The following is a 21,029-nucleotide window of genomic DNA, read 5'->3' on the forward strand; positions in this document are numbered from 1 at the left end:
ATTTGAAAAGCAGCTTTCACTCGGTCTGATTTAGAGAGAGGATGACTAAGTGTATGTATTACCTGTGTGTGTGTGTGTGTGTGTGTGTGTGTGTAAGTGTGTGTGCCTGTGTGAGTGTGCATATCAGCAAATATGAGTCAGCTGTCATCTGGCAACACAGAAAGTGAGGTCTGCAAACAAGAACATTGAGCTTCAGGCACCTTTTAAATGCACAGAACTTTCTTCCTGACCTTTTGTGTTTTTCCACCCTCATGCTGCGACTGGACTCTAATAAGGTCCCCAAAGCTGAAGACACCAAAAGATGGAAGGTGTGGCCGACCGGACGCTTGGTCATGTCTTCTCTGTGGATCTCATTAGTTTATGTTCTGATATGACCTCCATCCGTCCATTTTCTGCTTTCCACCTCTGCCTCGTGGTGCCTGCTGCTACCCTGTGATTGTTCCTCGCTCATCTGTCTGAACTCCCCTGTGTGCATTTCTTCAGATTTTTCTCAGAGCTTTTTAAAATGTAGAATCAATAACCTTCTGATCCGATTGATTACGAGCTGAATGAACTCCAACTGTCAATTGATCCTCTGTGGCCTGCCAGTATCCTGGCTCCTGCTGCTGCAGAATATAAATGACCGTCTGTCCGTATAGCCCTGCATTTTCAGGGGAGTGAGGAGGGGGCTACCAGAGTTTGATCGCGTTTAGAGGTCGTACGCTGGAGCCAGATTGCTACAGGCATCAAATAGCTCTTGACCTCAGGTGTTGTTGAATCAAAATAGCTCTGGCATCATTAAGGGGGTGACACCCCCTCACTGACTTTTATTTTCTTGCTAATGATTGTTTATTTCAGCTTGTTGCATCATCTCCCGAAAGTCCATTTTGGCATTATTATCCTTTGTGCCTGTCGGCTGCGCTTGCAACCTCACCGTTGTGGCTAAAGCCTGTGAGGGTCACGAGATAAATCACTTTTTTATTAAGAAATAAAAGTCTTCATGTCTTCTCTGTTACAGGATGACTATATCCCCTACCCACGGATAGAAGATGTGAGTCATTTTCCAAACACACATTTACACCTTGCTGATATGCAGCTCTCAGCCAGAGGTGGTTTGCAGCATAGATGCAGAATTCAAAACCTGCTTTATGCTTTTCTGATCTGTGCAGTGGCTTGAGAAGCTCCCTGGTGCTCTTACAAAGAACATCTGCATTTAAGCTGAAGTCAAATTAGACACAGGTGGAATCTATTTAGTAATTAGGGCACGTTTAAAGGCAATTGGTTAATTTAGGGATGTTAGAGTAAAGAGGGTTGAATGTTTTATGTTTCGTAGAAAAAAACAAAAACAACATGCTTCGTATTGTTGGTTGTTGTAAACTACAATTAAAAAGCTTTAACTTTTGGGGGGGTTTTTATGCGTCAGAATTTGGAAAACTTCAAGCGATCTGAATAGTTTTACCAGGGATTAGCTTTCGCTTCATGTTACTAAGGTATTTCTTTCATTTCATTCTGACTTCCTCCCTTTTTTTTTTTTTTTTACTAAGGTATTTCTTTCATTTCATTCTGACTTCCTCCCTTTTTTTTTTTTTTTTCTTGCCCCACATTAATGCCATAGGTCCTGGAGAAAGGCGGTCCATACCCCCAGGTGATCCTGCCCCAGTTTGGGGGTTACTGGATCGAAGATGCAGAGGCACCAGCAGGAACCCCGTCCTCCTCCGAGTCCAGTTTCTGTGAGGAAGAGGATGGAGATGAGGGCATGAGCCCTGGCGGGGCGCATAGCTACCGCCTGGAGTGTAACAGCACAGCTCGAGCCTACCGCAAACACTTCCTTGGCAAGGTTAGGGTGTGTGTTTGCATAAATGTCAGTAACACTGTGTGTTTAGAGGGGCAAGTCTGCTGTTGTCTTTGACCTCAAATGTCTCTTCCTACTTTTATACCTGCAGGAGCACATGAACTACTACTGCTCGGGCAGCAGCATAGGCAACCTCATCATGTCTCTGAAACACGAGGAGGCTCAGGGCCAGGAGTTTCTGCGGATCATGCTCAGGTACTCTGAGGGGAAGGATTAGCTTTGCATTCATTTGACATGTAGAGAAAAACCTGTAACTTTCTGAGTTCTTCTCATTTATCCTTGTCTGAATCTGCTTATGATGAGCAAAGATGGGGGTTTTTAGCCAATAAACCAAACCATCACTCAAAGCAAAAGTGCAAACATTAACAATAGGCTTGGTTGCATGTTTTTGAATCTTCAGTACCATAATGTACTCCAAACCTGATTTGAGAGCTTTTGCAAAATCTTCAACTGTAATGTTTGATCTGTATTATTTTTTTTCTTTGTTTCTTTAAAGTTCAGACCTTCCATTAACCTATTGCGATTTATCTTTTTAAATGTAAGCGGTAGCATGTCAGATTTTCATCTCTTGCCAATTTCCTCATTTGTGTAAATTGTCAGTGTTACAAATTTTATACATTCCACGTCATAGAGTTTTTTCTGGAGAAACAAATGGAAGCAGAATCTAAAAAATATGAACAAAAATGGTCAGGGAGCCTGCTAAAGGAAAATGTTTCTTGTCTTATTAGATAAATTCTGTTTGCCTGAATCACCATCAAACTTCTCTGAATCAGAAAAGCCAAACAGGAACACAGAACTAGTGAGAGAAAAAAAATGACGCTGTTGTTGACGGTTGTGATTTGATTCGATTTGTGTCTCTGTAAATCTCAGCTTCTCTGTGCCATTGACACAGTCGGTGTCATTTTCAACAGCACAGAAAAATATGTACTTTATTTTTATACTTTGCTTGGTCTCTGTATGGGTTTTGACAGGTGTTAATCTTCTCGCGGCAGCTTCGAGTGACAATTTTCATATTATGTTTACTATAGATTTGGTGCCAGTCATCCTTTCAACTTGTTAAGATTATTTTGACACATCAGAGAAACTGCATCCGAATTCAGTCTAAAACTTCAGATGCTCAAAAATTACTAAAATTGAACTCACTGTCAACCAGCCCTCTGTTTATTGTTGTTGTTTTTTTGTAGATCTCGGACCAAAACAGTTCATGACAGAATCTCTTTAGCTGGCATCAGTCAGCTGCCCAGTGTGCCTCAGATTGCAAAGGTAAGCAACTTTTTTTCTGTTGTTCACATTATTGTCATTAATAACGGAATCAAAAGTCTTCAACACACAAACTGCGTGTTACATATAATTGCTACTGTCTTGTTTTCCTAACATATTTCATAATTTAGTCCTTATAGTCTCTGCACACTAAGCTATCATTTAGAAAAAGCACAACACTGCTGGAAAATTTGACATCTAGATCAATAAAAGATAAAAAATACTAAAAACAAACCTCATGATTTCTCAAATTTTGTATCAATTAAATACATCAATCAATTCTACTTTATTAGCAGATCATTTTAATCGTAATGAGTGTAACTCTAAGTGATTTGCATACTTTAAAACACACAGGGGACAAAACAAACTAAGGAATTGTCACACTATGTAAATTAGTCTGATTGAAAAATGATGCAGCAAATTGTCAGATAAATAAACAATTACTGGGGATGAGGAACTGAGTACTATTCACTCACTAACTAATAGGTTTAATAGTAACTCCAATCAGTAAAGCATCTTTATAAGGGGTTTTGGGCTGGGTAGTAATGAGTTTTCTGTAGCAGTCTGTATCACAGGAGACCTGAAGAGGCCTCTGACTTAAGATGTTCAGATGTTTTCACAGTCTAATAAAGAGGATGTTCCAGGTTCTACAGTATATTCTTAGATTTTAACAAAGCATCATTCTCTGTACAATGAAATATAGCGCAATCAATAAATATAAAATGAGAGGAAAGGGGGTAAAAGATCAAAGCATCTGTCATAAATAAGGAAATTAAATAAAGGAGGAGTACAAAAAAATTATTAAAACCCGTTTAAGACAAAGAAAATAAACAACAGCAATAAGAATTTAGAAGTTAATGACATCAATGTTTTTAAGTTGAACATAAAGCCAGTTTAGCTATGCCAGTTATCCACTTAGTTTTCTTTTAAACATCAAATCCACCTCTGTGTAAGTAAAACTCAATACATGGAACCATGAAGGTGTTTCAGTCTGTGAAAACCTGTATAAACTGTCTGGCCCACACTAGCAGTCAGAACAGAGACCAGATGCCGTACAGGCAGCGTAACGTTTGTGAGTTTCAGAGATCCGTCTTTGTTTGTTTCAGCTGCTGTGTGACGACGCCACAGGACTGAGGTTCAGCCCAGTTCTCTACCCTCGGGTGAGTTCACACTCAGCTCCCACGTTGTGACCTCCTCCTGATTGCAGCTTTCACCTCCATTAAACGCTTGTCCAATTTTTAAATGTTTTAAATAATTTCTTGACATGTCTGCAGGCCTTTTATGTAAATGTTTGTACGATGCATTGTTGTCTTTAATTATGTCTGCCAGCTTGTTTCCCGACCCACACCCACCCTTCTGTAGTAAAGCAGTCAAAGTCGGTACTTTCTGACTGCCTCACCAAAAATATATCCTGCTCTGTTACACATTTCACAACTGATAGTAATCTTCCTCCCTGTTAAAGTAACAACTGATCATAGGACAAACTTTCTAAGCTTGATGTGATGAATTTGCTGCTCCTACTGTGCGCCTGGTGATGGAGTGCGCTTTCAGCCTGTGCCTAAGGGAAGGAAAATAAGCCATCTGTGTCTCCGTATGCAACAGATAAGGCTTTAGGACCACCGCCGTCACTGGGGGCCACTACATTTTGTCACATATTGGCCCTTATGCAATACAGACCCGATAAAGCTGCCAGTTGGAGCAGAAGAAAACATGTTTTCCTAATGGCTTTGACAAGCAAAGATTGTGTAATAAGTTGAGAGGAAAAAACCATGCATTAATCCTTGCACAGGGCTCCCAGCTGATAGTGGCGTATGACGAACACGAGGTGAACAACACGTTCAAATTCGGGGTCATCTACCAGAAATTTGGACAGGTGAGCAGTTTTTCCTTATACAGCCGTTCATCACTCAACTGTCTAAATATAAATGGCTTCGTGTTCTTTCCTCCTCCTGCTTGGTGTGAAATCCACTCAGACGTCAGAGGAAGAGTTATTTGGAAACAACGAGGAGACGCCTGCTTTCAAGGAGTTCCTGAGCATCTTAGGAGACAACATTGAGCTCCAGGATTTTAAAGGGTAATTTTAAATTGTGCAACTCAACAGGAGGAGAAAACGAAAACTGACACGATTGTAACAAATAAGCAGGAGAAAGAGGAAAGGCCAAATGGGGATTGAAAGGAAAAACACAGGAGAGCATTTTAAGGGAAGTTGAGAGCGGGGTTTAATTACTGTAACCTTGTCCTGCTGCTTCAGACTCAGCATGCAAACGGGCAAAAGTGCTTAGTGAAACAGATCTGAGAGGGAAAAGTGCCACATGGACATGTAATCAGAGCTTTAGATCCTTTTTTAAATTATTTTCTTCCTGCGCTTCAGTATACTCTCACACTTTCCACTTTAAAGCTTCAGGGTTAGGGGGAAAAAAGGCCGGCATATTAAACAGTCACTTCTGACAGCTCATTAAAAGGAAACGTCAGTATTTTTGAAGCAGGGTTCTGCTGAAATGTCACAAACAGTTAAAATCTTACCTGCAGTAGATAGCGCTCTCATTTACTGTGAATCCAGATTAGTTTGTGCCGCGGGCAGAAAATATTGCTTAACATGAGGGGGGCAGAGACCAGAGCGGACATCTTTTGGCACTGAAACAACTCTGCCATGTTTGAAATGGTCCCGCTGGGTTACAAGACCTTAAAAAGCAGCTGCCAGTCAGAGTGACCACCTGACACAAATGAAAAGAAGTGTAAAAAAAAAAATTGTAAAATCTGGAGGTAGAACAAACTGCTGTTTTTTCTTTTATTTGATTTGAAATAGCTTGCCTTTCTTTTAAGTATTTGATCTGATTAAGTTAACTTTACATGTTACTTTTTCTGTCCATGTTTGAAAGAGGAAAAACATTTTCGTCACTAAACATCTTCCGTCCATTTTCAGTGTAAATCGCATGTAAATGTGATGCCAGCTTCAAAGTTCATGAAATAGCTTTTACATATAAACCCCTGTGAGCTTTTTGTAGTGGAAGATGTCCGTATTTGTCTACACTGCTCTGGGGCTTTCTTCACGCAACAAATCTGGATTTATGCAAAAGATTAACTACTTTAAATGACTTCAAAAATCCTGAATGATCCCTTTATTCAGGGACAAAATTTATGAAGATAGAGATATGGCTGGATGTTGGGCACAAAGTAAAACATTGGTTTTGATGATGTTCCAGGTTCCGCGGCGGGCTGGACGTGTCTCATGGACAGACGGGATCTGAATCCGTCTACACCGTCTTCAGACACAGAGAGATTATGTTCCATGTATCTACTAAGCTTCCCTTCACCGAGGGTGACGTGCAGCAGGTACCAGGATGGAATACTGGCTTTAATTCTGGCTACTTTGTGGATTTAACAGCTAAGTATAGATGTTTTGAGTCGGGAGAAAAACTGGTCAGGTCTGGTTACCGTCAATATAATTGCTTGTTCTAATAAAAAACGAAAACGGATGGAAAAATGTAACTTCCTGAGAAGTCTTCCTAATTAAAGAGTGGGGCATACAGCGACTTTCTACCGGCTTTTTCTCCTCCGCAGCTCCAAAGGAAAAGACACATTGGAAACGACATTGTGGCCGCGGTCTTCCAGGAAGAGTCCACGCCGTTTGTTCCAGACATGATCGCCTCCAACTTCCTGCACGCCTATGTTCTGGTGCAGGTCGAGAACCCCTGTACAGATCACACCACCTATAAGGTACGATGCACACCTTTCAGTGCAAATCAGAATAACAGAGAGCTAATAGACTATAATAGACTGGTTTCCATATAGCAGGGAGAACGCTTTTTCTCAGAAAAAGACACATTGTTCAAGAGTTTGTAGAACCAAATTTAGCAGTAACTGCTTTCAACAGGGGCGTTCTGTCTGACTTTTCCATTTTCTTGCACTCGTGGCTGAATTGCTTCTTCTTTACAGCATCGCTTCAGTACTATCAGTTCACTTGTTTTCCTGGGACCTGTTGTTAGCCAAGCTTCAGTTAGCGTTGACTTTACAGCAAACCCTCATCCGACAGGCATCTGATTAGAAGATGCAGCGCAGAGCTGGACATCACTTATTCATTTCAGCTTTAATTATGCAAACTTAAAAAAGACAGATGTGCCAACGCCAAGTTTGTCTTCTTTTAGAATCAGAAGTGAACACATCGTTAAGAAGAGCCATTCTGAGCAACCTGAAACGCGTTCACCTGATTCACTGGAGAGTCGCATTACGAGCCTGTTAATCAAACAGAAGGGTGAAGCTCACTAAAATGTTCAGGACCTACACACCCAGCATTTCTCCAGTCAAACACATTTAAATAAACACCACCCACTTGTAAAACAACATTACAACTTGAGTTTGCAGAGAACTTGGCGTGTGTAAGCTGCCTGGTTGCAAAGGAAGTCCAAACCATCGCCCTTCCACTACTGTGCTTGGTACTTATTCTGAGGTGTTTGTGGTAATATGCTTTATGTGGGGTGTACATTAAATATAATGTGATCCCGTGTGTGCAAATGATTTTGTTTCCAAGCATTTTGCAGTTCCACTTTGAAACCAGGAGTCGTTCTTTAGTGTTTTTGTTAGAGAGGAGACGCCTTGATCTTTTTTCTCATTGAGATAAAAGCTGAGATTTAACTTGCCAACTGCATACAGCACAGACTGTCTGCTACAGAGGAGGCAACCATTAACCCTGCCTAGCCACAATTGCTGTAAGGTTGTTCCTCATGTCTTTCCTCCCTGGTGTTGCGCCAACACTTGTGTGCTCCATGGAGTTTGCTGAGCTTGCTGAGGATCATCAGGTGCTTTGTTGATCAAAACCAAAGCACCTGGTTGCTATTTTTCACCTTAAATGTTCTATATGAGCCTAGAATGTGTTTAGTTTTCTTTTCCAGGATTATATTTTGTACTCTGTCATCAGTCAGTGATGCAATGCTGTGCTTGTCTGAGTGACCACTGTGACTTTGTGTCATCAGGTGTCTGTTACAGCAAGAGAAGACGTTCCTCCTTTTGGGCCTCCGCTCCCAAACCCGGCCGTCTTCAAGAAGGTGAGGGAAAGAGTTAAACTTTTTTTGTGCAATCAATTAACCTGCTATTTAACAGCATTCAGTATTTTCACTTCAACAAAACCTTAAGACATGCAGCAAGTTATAAATATTAGTTGCTTCAGACATTTTGTCTTGCTTGTCTCGTCATGCATTCTTCAATATGTCCAACCTCTAGGGTGCCATTAAAGTGCTCTGTTTGAAAACCAGAAAACATAATAATAAAAAGAGGATACTAGCCAGCAGCTCTGCAGGCCTTCATGGTCACTGTCCGAGTAGAGCCATTTCTGTGGACGGACTGGAGTACTTGGTTCATTACCCACAACAGGCTGAGGGTGACCTCACTGTGGTGAATCGGGGGGCATTTCTGCTGGGTAAACCAAGTTAGCAGCTCGTCAGAATGATGGGCATTTAGAAGAGAAATCAATGAAATACGTAATTTTTAAAATGAATAAACTGAGCAAATTCCAGTGTACTCCAAAAATAAACAGACATTTGTGTATGCGAGGATGAATTTATGTAGCTACTAGAAATATGGTCCAAAACTATAACTATAAGAAAATCAACTCTGAAATTAAGTCAATACCAAAAAATGTTTTTATGCATATTCTTCTTTTTTGTGTTATGTAGTATTGTGGAGTGTGTGTAGTTTTCCTATTTGGTGTTTGTATACATCTACTGCTGTCATTCCAGCTGAATTGTAAAACAATTTAAATGTTTATGGTGTGTGTTGTTGTTTTTTTTCGTCTAATTGGTAATTTATTTTAACTTTTAATTTGCTGCTTGCTTTGTATAAAGACTAGTTGTATGTCCTACTATTCTCACTAAAATGACATTGCATTTAAGAAAAAGATGATATTAAGATTGAGAAACTTGATAAAAAAAAAACAAGACTTTCTTTTTTATTACCTCGTCTCTCTTTTATTTATTTTTTCCCCACATCTTCACAATCAGGGTCCCGAGTTCCGAGAATTCCTGCTAACAAAGCTGATCAATGCTGAGAACGCCTGCTACAAATCTGACAAATTTGCCAAACTGGAGGTGACGCACGCCACACACAGCCCACCCTTCAATTACTTTTCAGCTTCATCCAGCAGCTGCAGACCCTTTTCCTAAACGGCCTTTGTGTGCGGCTGAACTCACTGCAGGGACGCACACGAGCCGCCCTGCTGGACAACCTGCACGACGAGCTGCACAGACAGAGCCAGGCGGTGCTGGGACTCGGGCAGATGGGGGAGGAGGATAAGCTGGAGAACGGCGGACATGGGGGTCTGCTCGAATCGTTCAAGGTGAACATAAAACCCAGACAAAAGTACATCAGGCAATCTTTTCTCAGCTCTGTGACATTTATTTGATCACCGTCATTACACCGCCAGGTCAGATAAATGTCACGGGTCTGCAGGATGGCTTAAGGTGCGAAACCACTGTTATCACAATGGATGCCTCGTTTTCACAGCCCTCAAAGACTTAAACTCTATATAGAGAATGTGCAGTCGCGGCTGAGAAGACGCACTTACATCCGAGTGTGAATGTAACACCCCGAAGTGTTCATGCTTGTATTTTTCTTTCTCTTTCCACTCTCTACCCTTTTTTTGCTTTCCATTTTCTGTTGTTCGGATGTGTAGATTAGCTGAAGTTGATGGGACCAGTTAGATGTGGCGATGACAAAATGTGTGAACGTGGTGATGATTTGACTCTCTTACTTTTTTTTTTTTTTTTTTTTGCAGGGATTGTGGATATCTGCTGCTTTGCAGTTTGTCCAGACAGTCCCAGGAGGGGCTATTCTCATTGCTCTCGTTGCTCTAGCAGTTTATCACCTGTCTGTATTACTGTAAATGAACGAGAAGATTACAATTTAACAATAAACAAAGATTGTTGCACTGTTTGAGTTGCAGTTGTTCATGCTTTCTAAGAATGTGAGGTTTTGATGTTCTCATGTTAATGTTTCAGGACTAGATATGAAAATATGAAATCAACAAAAAAGTGAAACCCACATTTCCAACTGCCGCTCATTACATCTTCCATTGAGAATGCTACCCTCTGGTGGACATAATTTGTAAATACATGTATAATTTTTTAAAATAATAAATACAACCGTTTTCCTTTTCTCACATCTCATTCTCTCCCTCCACTTTGTTCCCTTGCAACAACCTTTTGTCTACCAATCTGCATCAGTTTGTTCCTCACTACCCTTCTCTGATCCACTCCTTGTTTGCTTCCTTGTTCGCATGTCAGAGGGCCATGCGTGTCAGGAGCCACTCCATGGAGACCGTGGTGGGTTCCCATCGTCACCGGAGCCCCGGGGTGGCAGGTGGGGTCCCTGCCAGCCTCAGTGGCGGGGGATTGCCACAAAGCACCAGTGAATGCACAAAGAGCACCTTCACTGTAAGTAAAGTAACTAATAATAAAGAGTGAGACAGGGAGAGAGAAAGAGAGAGAAGAACAAGATCTAACTGTTACCGTGTGGCTAACAGAGCTTTCTTTGTTTGCTTCCTTGTGAAAACCTGCAGAACTTTGATTGCCAGACTGTGATTGTTAGTTTTCATGTGTTAGAGTTTCCATGTAAAGATTCATTAGATATTAGTTCTGTTGTTGGCCCACCTACAGTCATTTAGCTTGATCAAATTAGGCCTTTACAGCATTTTTATTTAGAGTGGTGGTGAAGCTTTCTTTTTTTTTTCTTTTTTTTTTTAAAGTAAGGTCTTAATTTATCATCTGTGATCTCCAGCCTCCTGTTCTGTCAGCCAAATCTCCTTTAAAGAGCCCAGTGAAACGGCGCTCAGGCCTCTTCCCACGTCTCCACTCCAGCACAGACGCTCCATCAGACAAACACACACGCAGGTCAGTTCTCTACATTTTTAATCTCTCCATTTCCTGTTTTTTTTTTTTTTTTTTTTGCCATTGAACAATCTTAAAATTGTTGGATATGGGTCATCTACAAATGCAGGTCTGTTTTTGAAATTGTTTTTTAATTACATTCCAAAAACGTGTCTCTCTTTTGTCTTCTCCTTCCCAATTATGGCCAATTTCTGCTGGGCGATTGCATAAATTCTTTAAAAAAACAAAAAAACATAAAAATTCATACATTTTGTGGTGGCATTCTGACAAATTGTGTAAAGGTTCAAGCTGTGTGATCGTGGTTTGTCTGCAGTGATCATAAACCAGCAGAGATCTGCCCGCATTCCCAAGAAGTGAGGTCAGAGACATCATCCAATCCCAGCTCACCTGAGATCTGCCCCAACAAAGAAAGGTCAGCTGGAAGCTGAAACTTGATTTTTTTTTTTGTTTTTGTTTTTTTTTTGTGAAAATATATAAAAATACAATTGTGTTCTAGGGTTAACTATGGCAAATTTAAAGAGTGTTATCTCAACCACATGCTTGATCCTCTGTTGCTCGTCCATCAACAGGCCTTTCATTAAGCACAAGGAGTGCAGCAGTGGCAGCAGCTGCAGGCCCAACATCTCTCGCTCCTCGTCTAGCACCAGCAGCTTCAGCAGCACCACGGGGGAAACAGAAGTTCTGGAGGAGCTGGAGACGGTGGGTAGAACATTTCTTTCATCCAGGGTTGACGTGGAAAACTCGGGGAATTAATATAAAAAAGAAACTGGAAAATTTTAAAATGGAAAAATACACATTTGTAACAAATCGGGACGCTAAGAGGGATGAATAAGCTTTTAAAGATGGAAAAAGCCCATAATTGCTCAGAAGTGCATAATAGTGGGAATTAAATGTCAGCTTATAATTAGAATTGATGCAAATCTTCTCATCTTCCTTGGTTCAGATGACACCTCTTGTCATTGTGGCAGTAATTTTATGTGAGACGTTCTGCTTAAAAATGGCACCTTGTGAGGTTAGAATCGTCAGAGTAATTTAAGGCACCAAGTATTACAAATTGCGCTGAAGGAGGTGCAGATCCAAGCTTTTTAATGCACAGGACGAATTTTCTTTGCTACATTTGGTTTGAACATTAAGATGTTTATCTTGTGTGAATCACATTTAAAAGATTTTATCAGCACTTTAGCAAATCTGAATATAGCTTTGTTTAAAAGGGTTGCATATGATGCATATGTTGAATAATGTGGATTTTTTTATGTTTCAAGTCCCTCTTTAGATGCTCCTTTTTCTCCATTTTTTTATGTAAAGTTAAACACTTTAGAATATTAATTATTAGTGGCTGTCATACCCTTGCGTTGCCGTCAGAGTGGGCAAAGTTTAAATAATTGATTCTTTTCAGTCACTCTTGTTCAGTGCCTTTTCCTTCACAACATTATGATGTTTTTGCTTCATCCTTGTAGGTCAGTCATCCGTCCATCACGTCCACCTCTGCCTTCAGTCCCGCCCTGAGCATCGACAGCCAGGGATCGGGTACGCCTGTCATCATGTGCCGCAGTCCAACAGGTAAGTTGTAAATTTGATCCAGTGAGAAGGAGAACTGGTTAAAAAGAAATAGTTTTGCTAGTTTTTTGTTTGCGCTTATATTCTGCAGATGGAAAAGGGAAAACATCACCCAGGTCAAGTTTGAAGTTCCGCTTTGACAAAATGAGCCACTCATCCACAGCTGTAAGTCTCAAATAGGTCCCAAATGATAGCAGTTGTGTTTACCGGCAAGTGTTTGGAGTGTATTATCATATTTTCATAACAGAAAATGTTCAACAACAAAAACAAAATGGAAAAAATATAACAAAACAGCATGAAAGAAGAAGCTGCTGTTTTTAGTGATTTTTCTCTCCTTTCTCTCTTTCAGTCTGAGTAGATTTGTGGAAGGAAAAAGCAGCAGACTTCCTCAGTGAAGAAGCAGCGTGACTCTGACGAAGCTGACTAAATCACAGTATCACCAGAAAAATAAAACATTTGTACAGCCTTTTCTTAGAACCATAAGCAAAAGGCTAATCTGACTAGAGCTGCACAGGAGATCCTGCGCGCTATAGACATACTGATATAACTGTGAGTGTAAGTGAAGAAAAGCAGCTCATACACGTTCACTGTCTTTGAAGCAACTTTTAGCTGCTTGAATCTAGCTGCAGCATAACTCTTGTTCCTATCACTTGAAGGTCTTGGCATGGCTGTAAAACTGTGAGTGTAGGGCGGGCTGTAGACGGCGCCTCAGCTTTTTCTTAGACATCATCTTTCATACAAGTGTACAAGTTTATGGCCGAACTGTTAGTCCTCATCCAGCCAACTGTTGAGAACTCTGTGGAACCAACGACAGACCGCAGGATGTCCCTTTACCCTTTACCCTTCAATGGTACGTCTACAGGCAGTTCCTCTTTTGCTTTGAGAAAAGAAACAGTGAGCAGTGGCTCTCCCACATTCACAAAGACCTAATGTACAGTCTACTTACAGTAGCAAAGCCTTGTGGAACTGTGGAGCCTGAACTTCTTCGTTATGAATATTAACGCTTTTTTAGAGAACAGCTATGATTTTTTTTGGAGACGCTTTTGTAATCTTGGTGCCCGTTGCAATGTGTCCATAGCACTCTAAAGATGTCTCCCAGCAGAGCATTTCTATATCTGTAGGGGTGACCCACGACACCCTGGTTAGACACAGTAGGAGACACTGCCAGCACATTTTAGCCACAAGCTTATTTTAGCCACAAGCTGCGCCTTACAATCTCTCCAAAGCCCTTTTTCTCTGCTTGTGCGTTCAATCCCTCACCGTGTGAGAGGATGAGAAGTTCCTGGATCTGGTTACGGCACAGCTTGTGGGAAGCCAAACTACACCCGCATTTTCTGAAGGGGACAAAAAAGACGTTGCACTTTCTGAAAAACATTTCACCTCCGTGTACCTCCCATTGAAGCTTGCTAGCTCGGTGTATCAGCACACATGCTCTGTGGTGCTTGTTTTTTTTTTTAGATTTTTTTTTTTAGCAGGGAAGTTTGCCAGTGAGAGAATCGATGAAGACGACTTGAAAAATATGCCCCACCAGGCCTTTGAACCACCTTTTATAGAAGTTACTCTTAATGTGAATTACAGTCTTGTCATTTGCGTTTAATGCCATGGTAGCTATGGTTTCAAACGCTTAAATTTGCAACGATAGTTTCTCTCAAGCACAACGGGGCCATGAATCTTCTGTGATTGTCAGCTGGCTGTCAATATATTAACATTAGCATTAGACTTCAGCATTGACTTCTGTGTGTTTAGTGTGACCAAACTAGAAAGCGTTTGAATGAACATCGTGTTTTACTGCACAGGAAACTGTTGGTGAAGTTGAAGACGGCTTAGCAAACTGAAGTTTCAAAGTTCACACGCATTGCAAATGTCCTCGTTTATTGAGTTTTAACGTCTTGGGAAGTTGCTCTGGATGAAGTTACTTGAAATGTAGTTTTCAGATACCTAGGCTAGCGCATCATTTTGAAATGGGATAGGCCACCAATTACCTCGTGCAAGGAGCGTAGGGACAGAAGAAACAGGAAGTTCTGTTTATCATTTTGTTTGTAGCTGTATTGCCCAAAAATGTCCTGCAACCTTTTTTCTCTGTTGACATGCTTAATTTATTATATTAACTTCTTTTGCATTGATGTCATGTACAAACAAATCACTGCAGAATATGCTAATTAATTAAAGTAAAATTATAAAATGAAAATATATTAATTTAAGAGATGTCTAAATAACGTATATGTATATTTGGTTATGTAATGTGCCACTGAGAATTTATTCTACAATAAAATGTTGTATTTTGTGCCATATGTGGGGTTTTTTTGTTTGTTTGTTTTTTTTTTTTACTTTTTGCAAGGTGTCCACACAAAACACATAATTTATAAAATACACTTTTATTAATTTTTGGAAGTAGATAAGAGTCGAACTTTCACCCTCAGATAAAAATCAGTTGGTTAGGATGTTCAGTAACAACTTGGGGATAACCAACACTCTACCATAAAGACACCAGTGTCACTATTCACAGAAAAACAAGTTCAACATCAACACACACTGAATATTTGAACATAATGCCAAGATGAACATTCAGATCAGTCATAGTAGGGGCTTTAAGCCTAACTACACCATACCAGGCCTCAACCATGGGGGTGGCAGTCTGTTTCTCTCACATTGTAGATTGCAAGAAGTTGATGAAATAATGAATATTAAAAATAATCCAACATCATTTCATTAGTTTCTTCTTGTGCATTCTGCTCTGTCGAACCCCCAGTCGGTCGAGGCCGATGGCTGCTTGTACTGATCCAGGTTCTGCTATGTGCTTCTACGTGCATCCTCTGTAGGAGGGATTGCTGTAAAGTCAACGACTCGATGCCAGCCCCTCCATGTGGAGTGAACGTTTTAAATTGATGACTCAATGCAATCTGCTCGGTTTCCTTAGAAACTTTTTAAACTACTTAGAATAATTAACTGAGCTTAACGTACTGCTTGATCACTAGAACAAAGTAAACGTTTGTTTTTAATAAAAACGCCTCAGGATGATTCATTTGGTGTGAATCGGCACTCTATAAATAAAACTAAGCTGATTGGAAGTAATAAAAATTAAGAATTACCTCGAGGTTATTCAACTTTACCTCAAATCGACAAACCTGTGCACATTAGTTATGATAGGACAATAATCCTAAACACCCAACCAAACTGCTTTTGTAATGTACACAGTAGGCTGATACTGAGCTTCTTGAATAGCCCTTATATGACATGATAAAAAGTGCAAGAAAACCCATCTCCATTTAAACACGTTATCACCTCTAATGGAAAGTTTTGCATCCAACCAGAATGATGCCAGGACCTTGGTGATGGCTCAAAGACACTGAATCACTGAACTTGTGTCCAATACAGAACAAGAACTGGAGAAATAGATGAAGGCCCAAATAAATGGGATATACCACAGACATTTGGACCCGACTGCTCCATATCTCCGTCTTCTGTCTTCTGCTGTCAGGAAAACCTGACAGATGAGTAGACGGTGGGTTGAACTGGCTCTCTCGGACCCTTTTGATTCATCAGGGCATCCTGAGAAATGTCTGCGTACAGCAGCTGTAACGCATAGGATGAAATAAAACCACGTGAAACTTCTACAAGATCAAATACGCCGCAGACAGACTTGTGGCACCACACATTACAAAGGCAATACTTTCCCCTACCTCTGGCTTTTGCTGGGATGGTGACAGAGCTGAAAAAGTTCAATCAAAATAAAAGTTTAGCTCTGACATCATTAACATTACATTTACGTTAATTTCTTACCTATATGCTTTAGACTGCTGAAGTTAAAATTGTTACATACCTTTGTGAGGAGGAGCAGTGCGTTTCTTTGGTACTGGGCGTCGGGGTGGAGGCTGTGGAGGCTGATGTGATCTATCTCTATGTCCATCTGCATGTAAGACCTCTATCCTGGGATGTGGCTGTTGCTTAACCTCTGAACTCAGGCAGCGAGCCAATCCCAAAATGACAGGAAGGCAAAGAAAGGCGCCAGTGCAGACCAGAACCCTGTGTAAGAGTTTTCTCTGAGAGGCAACACCTGCATGTCGGGGATGACGGAGAAGAACAACAACACACAAACACTAATGACTAAAATATGCATGATCCGTGTGTGATTAGCACATGTAAGAGAGCAGATATACCTTTTGTGACATTCACTTGCTTCCAATGGCTTACAGCATTGCTTCCATCACTCCATTTCACACTGCATTTGTACAACCCTTCATCTGACTGTCTAACACTCAAAATCTTTAAAAGTAGTTCGCTTCGATTGGCACTGACTGGGGCAATGGTGAAACGGTGCCTTGCGCTGTTTTCAACAGTGGTTGAAGTGGAATTTTCCCACATCTTCAACCAGTTGCCTGTCCAGTTGCCTCCACAGTGTTGAACCACACAGGACAGAGACAAGCTGCCCCCTGCAGGCACGAAGAATGTCTCACGTTTTCCGAGTGCACCCTGACTGCATTCTTCAGAAAAAACACCTAAACGAGAGAGCATTCACTTAGATTAATAAAGAGCATTTTGCTTGAAAAAGCTTAATTGACAGCAGTCACTGTCTTTACACATGCATTTTGTTTCTATATGTTTAATATTCCTTAGACCACAAAAAGCCTTAAAATGAATTCATCATTTAATGAAGAATAACCTCAAAAAGTCAGAATTTTTAATTTAAAAGAAGATATGGAAAAAGATCAAGTACAAGTGACATGAGAGTGAAACTTTACTTTGACTTATCATGGCTTTATGAACAGTATATATTCATCTGAGTCAAATTATACAACTGCAAAAGAGGCCAACCATTACTTTGGAAAACTGCAGTTTTATTTCTTAGAGCCTCCTCAACAAAGTCTAACCAAATACAAAACGTAGCTCGAAATGTGACAAGACAGCATGCACGTTTTCAGACGAGGCTGAGTTGAAACATGTTCTTACCTCCCTGGAAGATACACAGGCAGCTGATCACACGCAAGATAAATGGATACATGTCTGGTAAAAAAAAGAAAAAAAAAAAAGACAAATGCTGTTGTTCAGTCAGCACAAAATCTCAGCTCCCTTGTAAAGATCAAGTCTCCATGTTTTGGCTCGCGGAAATAGTCTGACAGTCTCGCACTCTTTTAACTTAACACAACCTGTTTGTTCAGCCTTTCTTTTTCCTATTTCTGTGAGTGTCAGGGATCATTTTTGGTTTTCGCTTTTCTTGCTGCTTTTTCTTTTTTTTTTCTTTAGGGGGAGTCAGAGGAAGGAAGTGGCCCACTAATCCAGCCCCTTCACACTTTTCTGAACACAAACACACACACGTTAGGATTTGATTTACAGGAAAGCACTGGCTTCAAGAACAGGATCACTGACTTTCAAGCAGGAAATGAGGATCATTTCAAGGAAGTGTAAACTCCAGTCTTATGAAAGACCTCAGAAACTCATTTGTTCTGCTTTGAATTTACAGTAGCTCTTGTGGCTTATTTGAGTTGTTTTGTTTTTTGACATTTTTTAAAAACATATTAACAGATGGTTGATTTATGAAAGCAACTTGAACTTTTACATATAATAACTCCATGCAGATCATTATTAATTTTGGGATTCAAAACAGGTGGAAGTTTCCGGGATTTCTTAAACATCTTGTCTTACTAAAATATTCATTTGTTCAGTTTTTGTTCAACATCAATTTAATTTGTTAGGATGTCAAGCAATAGATCAAAATAAAGCAGCACATAACTATGAGCGACTTTCTGAGAAATTAACAATTTAGTCATACATTTTTACTAATTTAATTCTGAAACTATGACACATTCAGTTCATCCTACTCTGATTCCCTTAAATAAAATGCAGTGCTCCCAAATGCTTTTAGAAATCACCTAATTGGGAAATAATACTAATCTCTATCATTTTAATCTCAGTGGAAATCCAGTGATATTCTGAAGGCATTAAGAGATTTGGTAGTGAACATTGGTGAACGAAGCCCAGACAACACAGATGAATAAGTGGAGAAACTGAGAAAAGGTAAAGGTTATTCAAAATAATACCCATGTCCTTCCAAGTGTAGTTGTGGTGCTATATTTAGAGTATTATTAGTCTATTCCTGAGCATATATCATATGAAGTCTGTCATAACTTTTCAAACTTGTATTTGCAGAGATAGTTTCAGTCTACACATACTGAACACAATTTGTGTTCCTTTGGAAACTTTTTATAAAACTGTTGTACCACAATTGTGCCCAGCTGCTCTTAGGTGTTTCTGTACTTAGTCATTTTGAAAACCAGTAAATTTCAGTTCTACCTTCTGCTGGCTGTGACGATGCCCTTATATTTAATCCAGTTCATTTCAGTTCAGTTTTAAAGTACTTTATCAATCCCAGAGGTGAAATATAACTCATTCAATTTTCATCAAAACGTTGTTGCAGATGCAGATGGCTCTTCGCAGGAAGGATCTTCTGTCGGAGTCTGTATTACAGCGGCTCTTGAGAAGATATTTTGTTTTTCTATAGCAATAGTGTCAGGTTTTGTTTCAATTTGAAGGCGGGATTTTGTAAGCATCACATTGGACTTAAAAATCTGTTTGTTTCTGTTAGAAATAAAGACCCCCTCTTGGTTCTACTTTACATATAATAATTGTGAAGAAAGGGATTTGTGAGCCAAAGGTCTAATGCTTTAAAAATACTGAAAAGATTAGTATATTTTGCTGGGGATAGGGAAACAATTATTTTTGATGTGTTCAAATGTAATTGTTAGTCTAATTGTATATAAATTGTTGCCTAATTGTCTTATATACGGATGCCTATATATTACTACTACTACTACTGTACTGATAGTCAGAAATAGAAATTAAAAATATTTTCTGTATCACAGTTACACAAACGTTTCAAGAGCTTTTACTGTGTCACATTTTGGCAGCGCTACTCCCATGTTCATTTCATTCACTCCCATAGGACTACGCAGTAAACAAGGGAGAAAGCGAAAAAGACTGTCTCTTGTATGTGAACCACGAGTACAAACCTAAATCTTTCTGATGGGATACAGCGGAACAAGCTGGCAGAAGCTGGATATTTAGATTAAAACCTATTTTATTACTGTGACAAAAAAACAAAACAAACAAACAAAAAAACAGAAAGGTTTTCAATGTGTTAAATGAAAAACTAAAGGCTGACATATCACACCGGGAAGTTTCGATGGATATAATTTAGATTCTTTAACTCCGCCCAAACGCCACGTCAAAGATTGAACCAGAGCACAGAAACGAGCGCACCCCTTGCACACACTGACTCGCTGTCGGTGAATGAGATAAACAAAGAGCGGGTGACTTTTTTGGGACTACACTCTAAGCTTCTCACGCTCCTCAGAAACATGGACGCCGGTAGGTTGAGCGTGGCTGTGTCCCTTTTCAGCCATGTTGGTTTTATGTCGCCGACCAGCTAAAACAAACGCTCTCCAGCACCTTAAGGGTTGACAAGTGATCGAGCTAATATGCTATGTTAGCATTCAGTGCGCTAGCAGCATGCCGGGGTGGTGAGCTAGCAAGACTACCGTGTTCTCTCTGCAAAGTTGGCAGCTTATGGAAACAAACAATACGCATGGGACAGACATAGAGACCGCAGTTATAAGCAGATAGTAAGGAATATATTCCATGTTTGAAGTTGTCAGCTATAGAAAATGTAATGCTTCGTGCCTAGCCAGCTAGTCCAAAATGGACCTGTCAAACTCTTTAAACTTCAGATTCATTTCCTTTAGAGGAGAATGTGCCAGCTGATGTTTGCTGAATGATTTTTTAAATGTTGTAGCTTTCCGAAATAGTTGAGATGTGCTCCCTGTCTCGGGTTTTACAACTCTCTGTATTTATAGGCTAATGTTTTGTGTTTTTGACTTGGATCCGAGTGTTTAGATGGCGTATTTAGAAGTAAGTGCTAAATTTACACTGAATTATTTGTCGATTTGCGAAATGGAACAACGTGTCTTCTTTTAAACACATTTTGATCTTCGTTTTCCGGCTTCATTTCAGCTGTTGATCTGCCCTTTGGTCGTTGTGCCGCGATGGGCATCGTAAAGTGCTTAGCCAATGCAAAGCCAGCTGTAAAACCTCTGATGTGTGAATTTGCAAGTCACCCCTGGCTGCCAGAGCTTGGCCCCAATCCATAGAAAAACCTCTGTGCTGTCAGCTCTCGCCATTCATGCCTTCGTGTGTTAAATAACAGGCTAACTACTACAACTTTACCATCCTACTAACCCGGTGACTATGAGATTTCATCTCATAGCTTCAGCTTCAACCTGGTATTAGAAGAAGAAGAGAAAAAAAAAACTGCTGTCACTTTAAGCTATGTTTGCTATAAACTGACACTGGCATCCCTTACTATTTTTCTACATTGTCAGCTTTAATCAGGATCAGTGCATATTTCCCCATAAGGGAACCAATATAATGTTGGCCTCCTGGCAAAGCACCATCTGAAAATATTTTCTGCCTTTGGTTTGTGTTTATTTTGATAGGTTGTGAATGTAAGCTGA

At 40.1% G+C, this 21,029-nt stretch overlaps 2 protein-coding genes across 2 annotated transcripts; one reads left to right on the forward strand and one right to left on the reverse strand.

The window, feature by feature from the left end:
• The first annotated feature begins 66 nt into the window (after positions 1-66).
• LOC103148116 (rap1 GTPase-activating protein 2-like) lies at positions 67-14,812 on the forward strand. Its single transcript, XM_007566744.2, has 20 exons — positions 67-308; positions 998-1,030; positions 1,595-1,816; positions 1,923-2,026; positions 3,016-3,094; positions 4,198-4,251; positions 4,881-4,964; positions 5,065-5,165; positions 6,295-6,424; positions 6,653-6,808; positions 8,062-8,133; positions 9,085-9,171; positions 9,279-9,419; positions 10,366-10,515; positions 10,859-10,971; positions 11,282-11,380; positions 11,538-11,667; positions 12,426-12,528; positions 12,617-12,690; positions 12,875-14,812. Exons 1-20 carry the CDS (start codon positions 252-254, stop codon positions 12,881-12,883), a joined length of 1,998 nt encoding a protein of 665 aa, XP_007566806.2. The 5' UTR covers positions 67-251; the 3' UTR covers positions 12,884-14,812.
• On the reverse strand, positions 13,985-17,686 carry LOC103148117 (uncharacterized). Its single transcript, XM_007566745.2, has 5 exons — positions 17,473-17,686; positions 16,683-17,021; positions 16,346-16,579; positions 16,206-16,234; positions 13,985-16,098 (listed from the first exon to the last, which is right to left on the reverse strand). The coding sequence occupies exons 1-5, from the start codon at positions 17,522-17,524 to the stop codon at positions 16,000-16,002; spliced, it is 753 nt and encodes a 250-aa protein (XP_007566807.1). The 5' UTR covers positions 17,525-17,686; the 3' UTR covers positions 13,985-15,999.
• Positions 17,687-21,029: the final 3,343 nt, after the last annotated feature.

Source organism: Poecilia formosa, unplaced genomic scaffold (assembly GCF_000485575.1).
Source record: "Poecilia formosa unplaced genomic scaffold, Poecilia_formosa-5.1.2 Scaffold198, whole genome shotgun sequence".
NCBI classification, from domain to species: domain Eukaryota; kingdom Metazoa; phylum Chordata; class Actinopteri; order Cyprinodontiformes; family Poeciliidae; genus Poecilia; species Poecilia formosa.

Bases quoted from the DNA above. Each gene is read 5' to 3' on its own strand.
- LOC103148116 (XM_007566744.2), top strand. From the start codon at position 252: ATGCTGCGACTGGACTCTAATAAGGTCCCCAAAGCTGAAGACACCAAA. The intron at 2,027-3,015 runs GTACTCTGAGGG...GTTTTTTTGTAG, and splicing joins TTTCTGCGGATCATGCTCAG to ATCTCGGACCAAAACAGTTC. The intron at 9,420-10,365 runs GTGAACATAAAA...TTCGCATGTCAG, and splicing joins GTCTGCTCGAATCGTTCAAG to AGGGCCATGCGTGTCAGGAG.
- LOC103148117 (XM_007566745.2), bottom strand. From the start codon at position 17,524: ATGTATCCATTTATCTTGCGTGTGATCAGCTGCCTGTGTATCTTCCAG. The intron at 17,022-17,472 runs GTAAGAACATGT...TCTCTCGTTTAG, and splicing joins CCTGTGTATCTTCCAGGGAG to GTGTTTTTTCTGAAGAATGC. The intron at 16,580-16,682 runs GTATATCTGCTC...CCCGACATGCAG, and splicing joins GCAAGTGAATGTCACAAAAG to GTGTTGCCTCTCAGAGAAAA.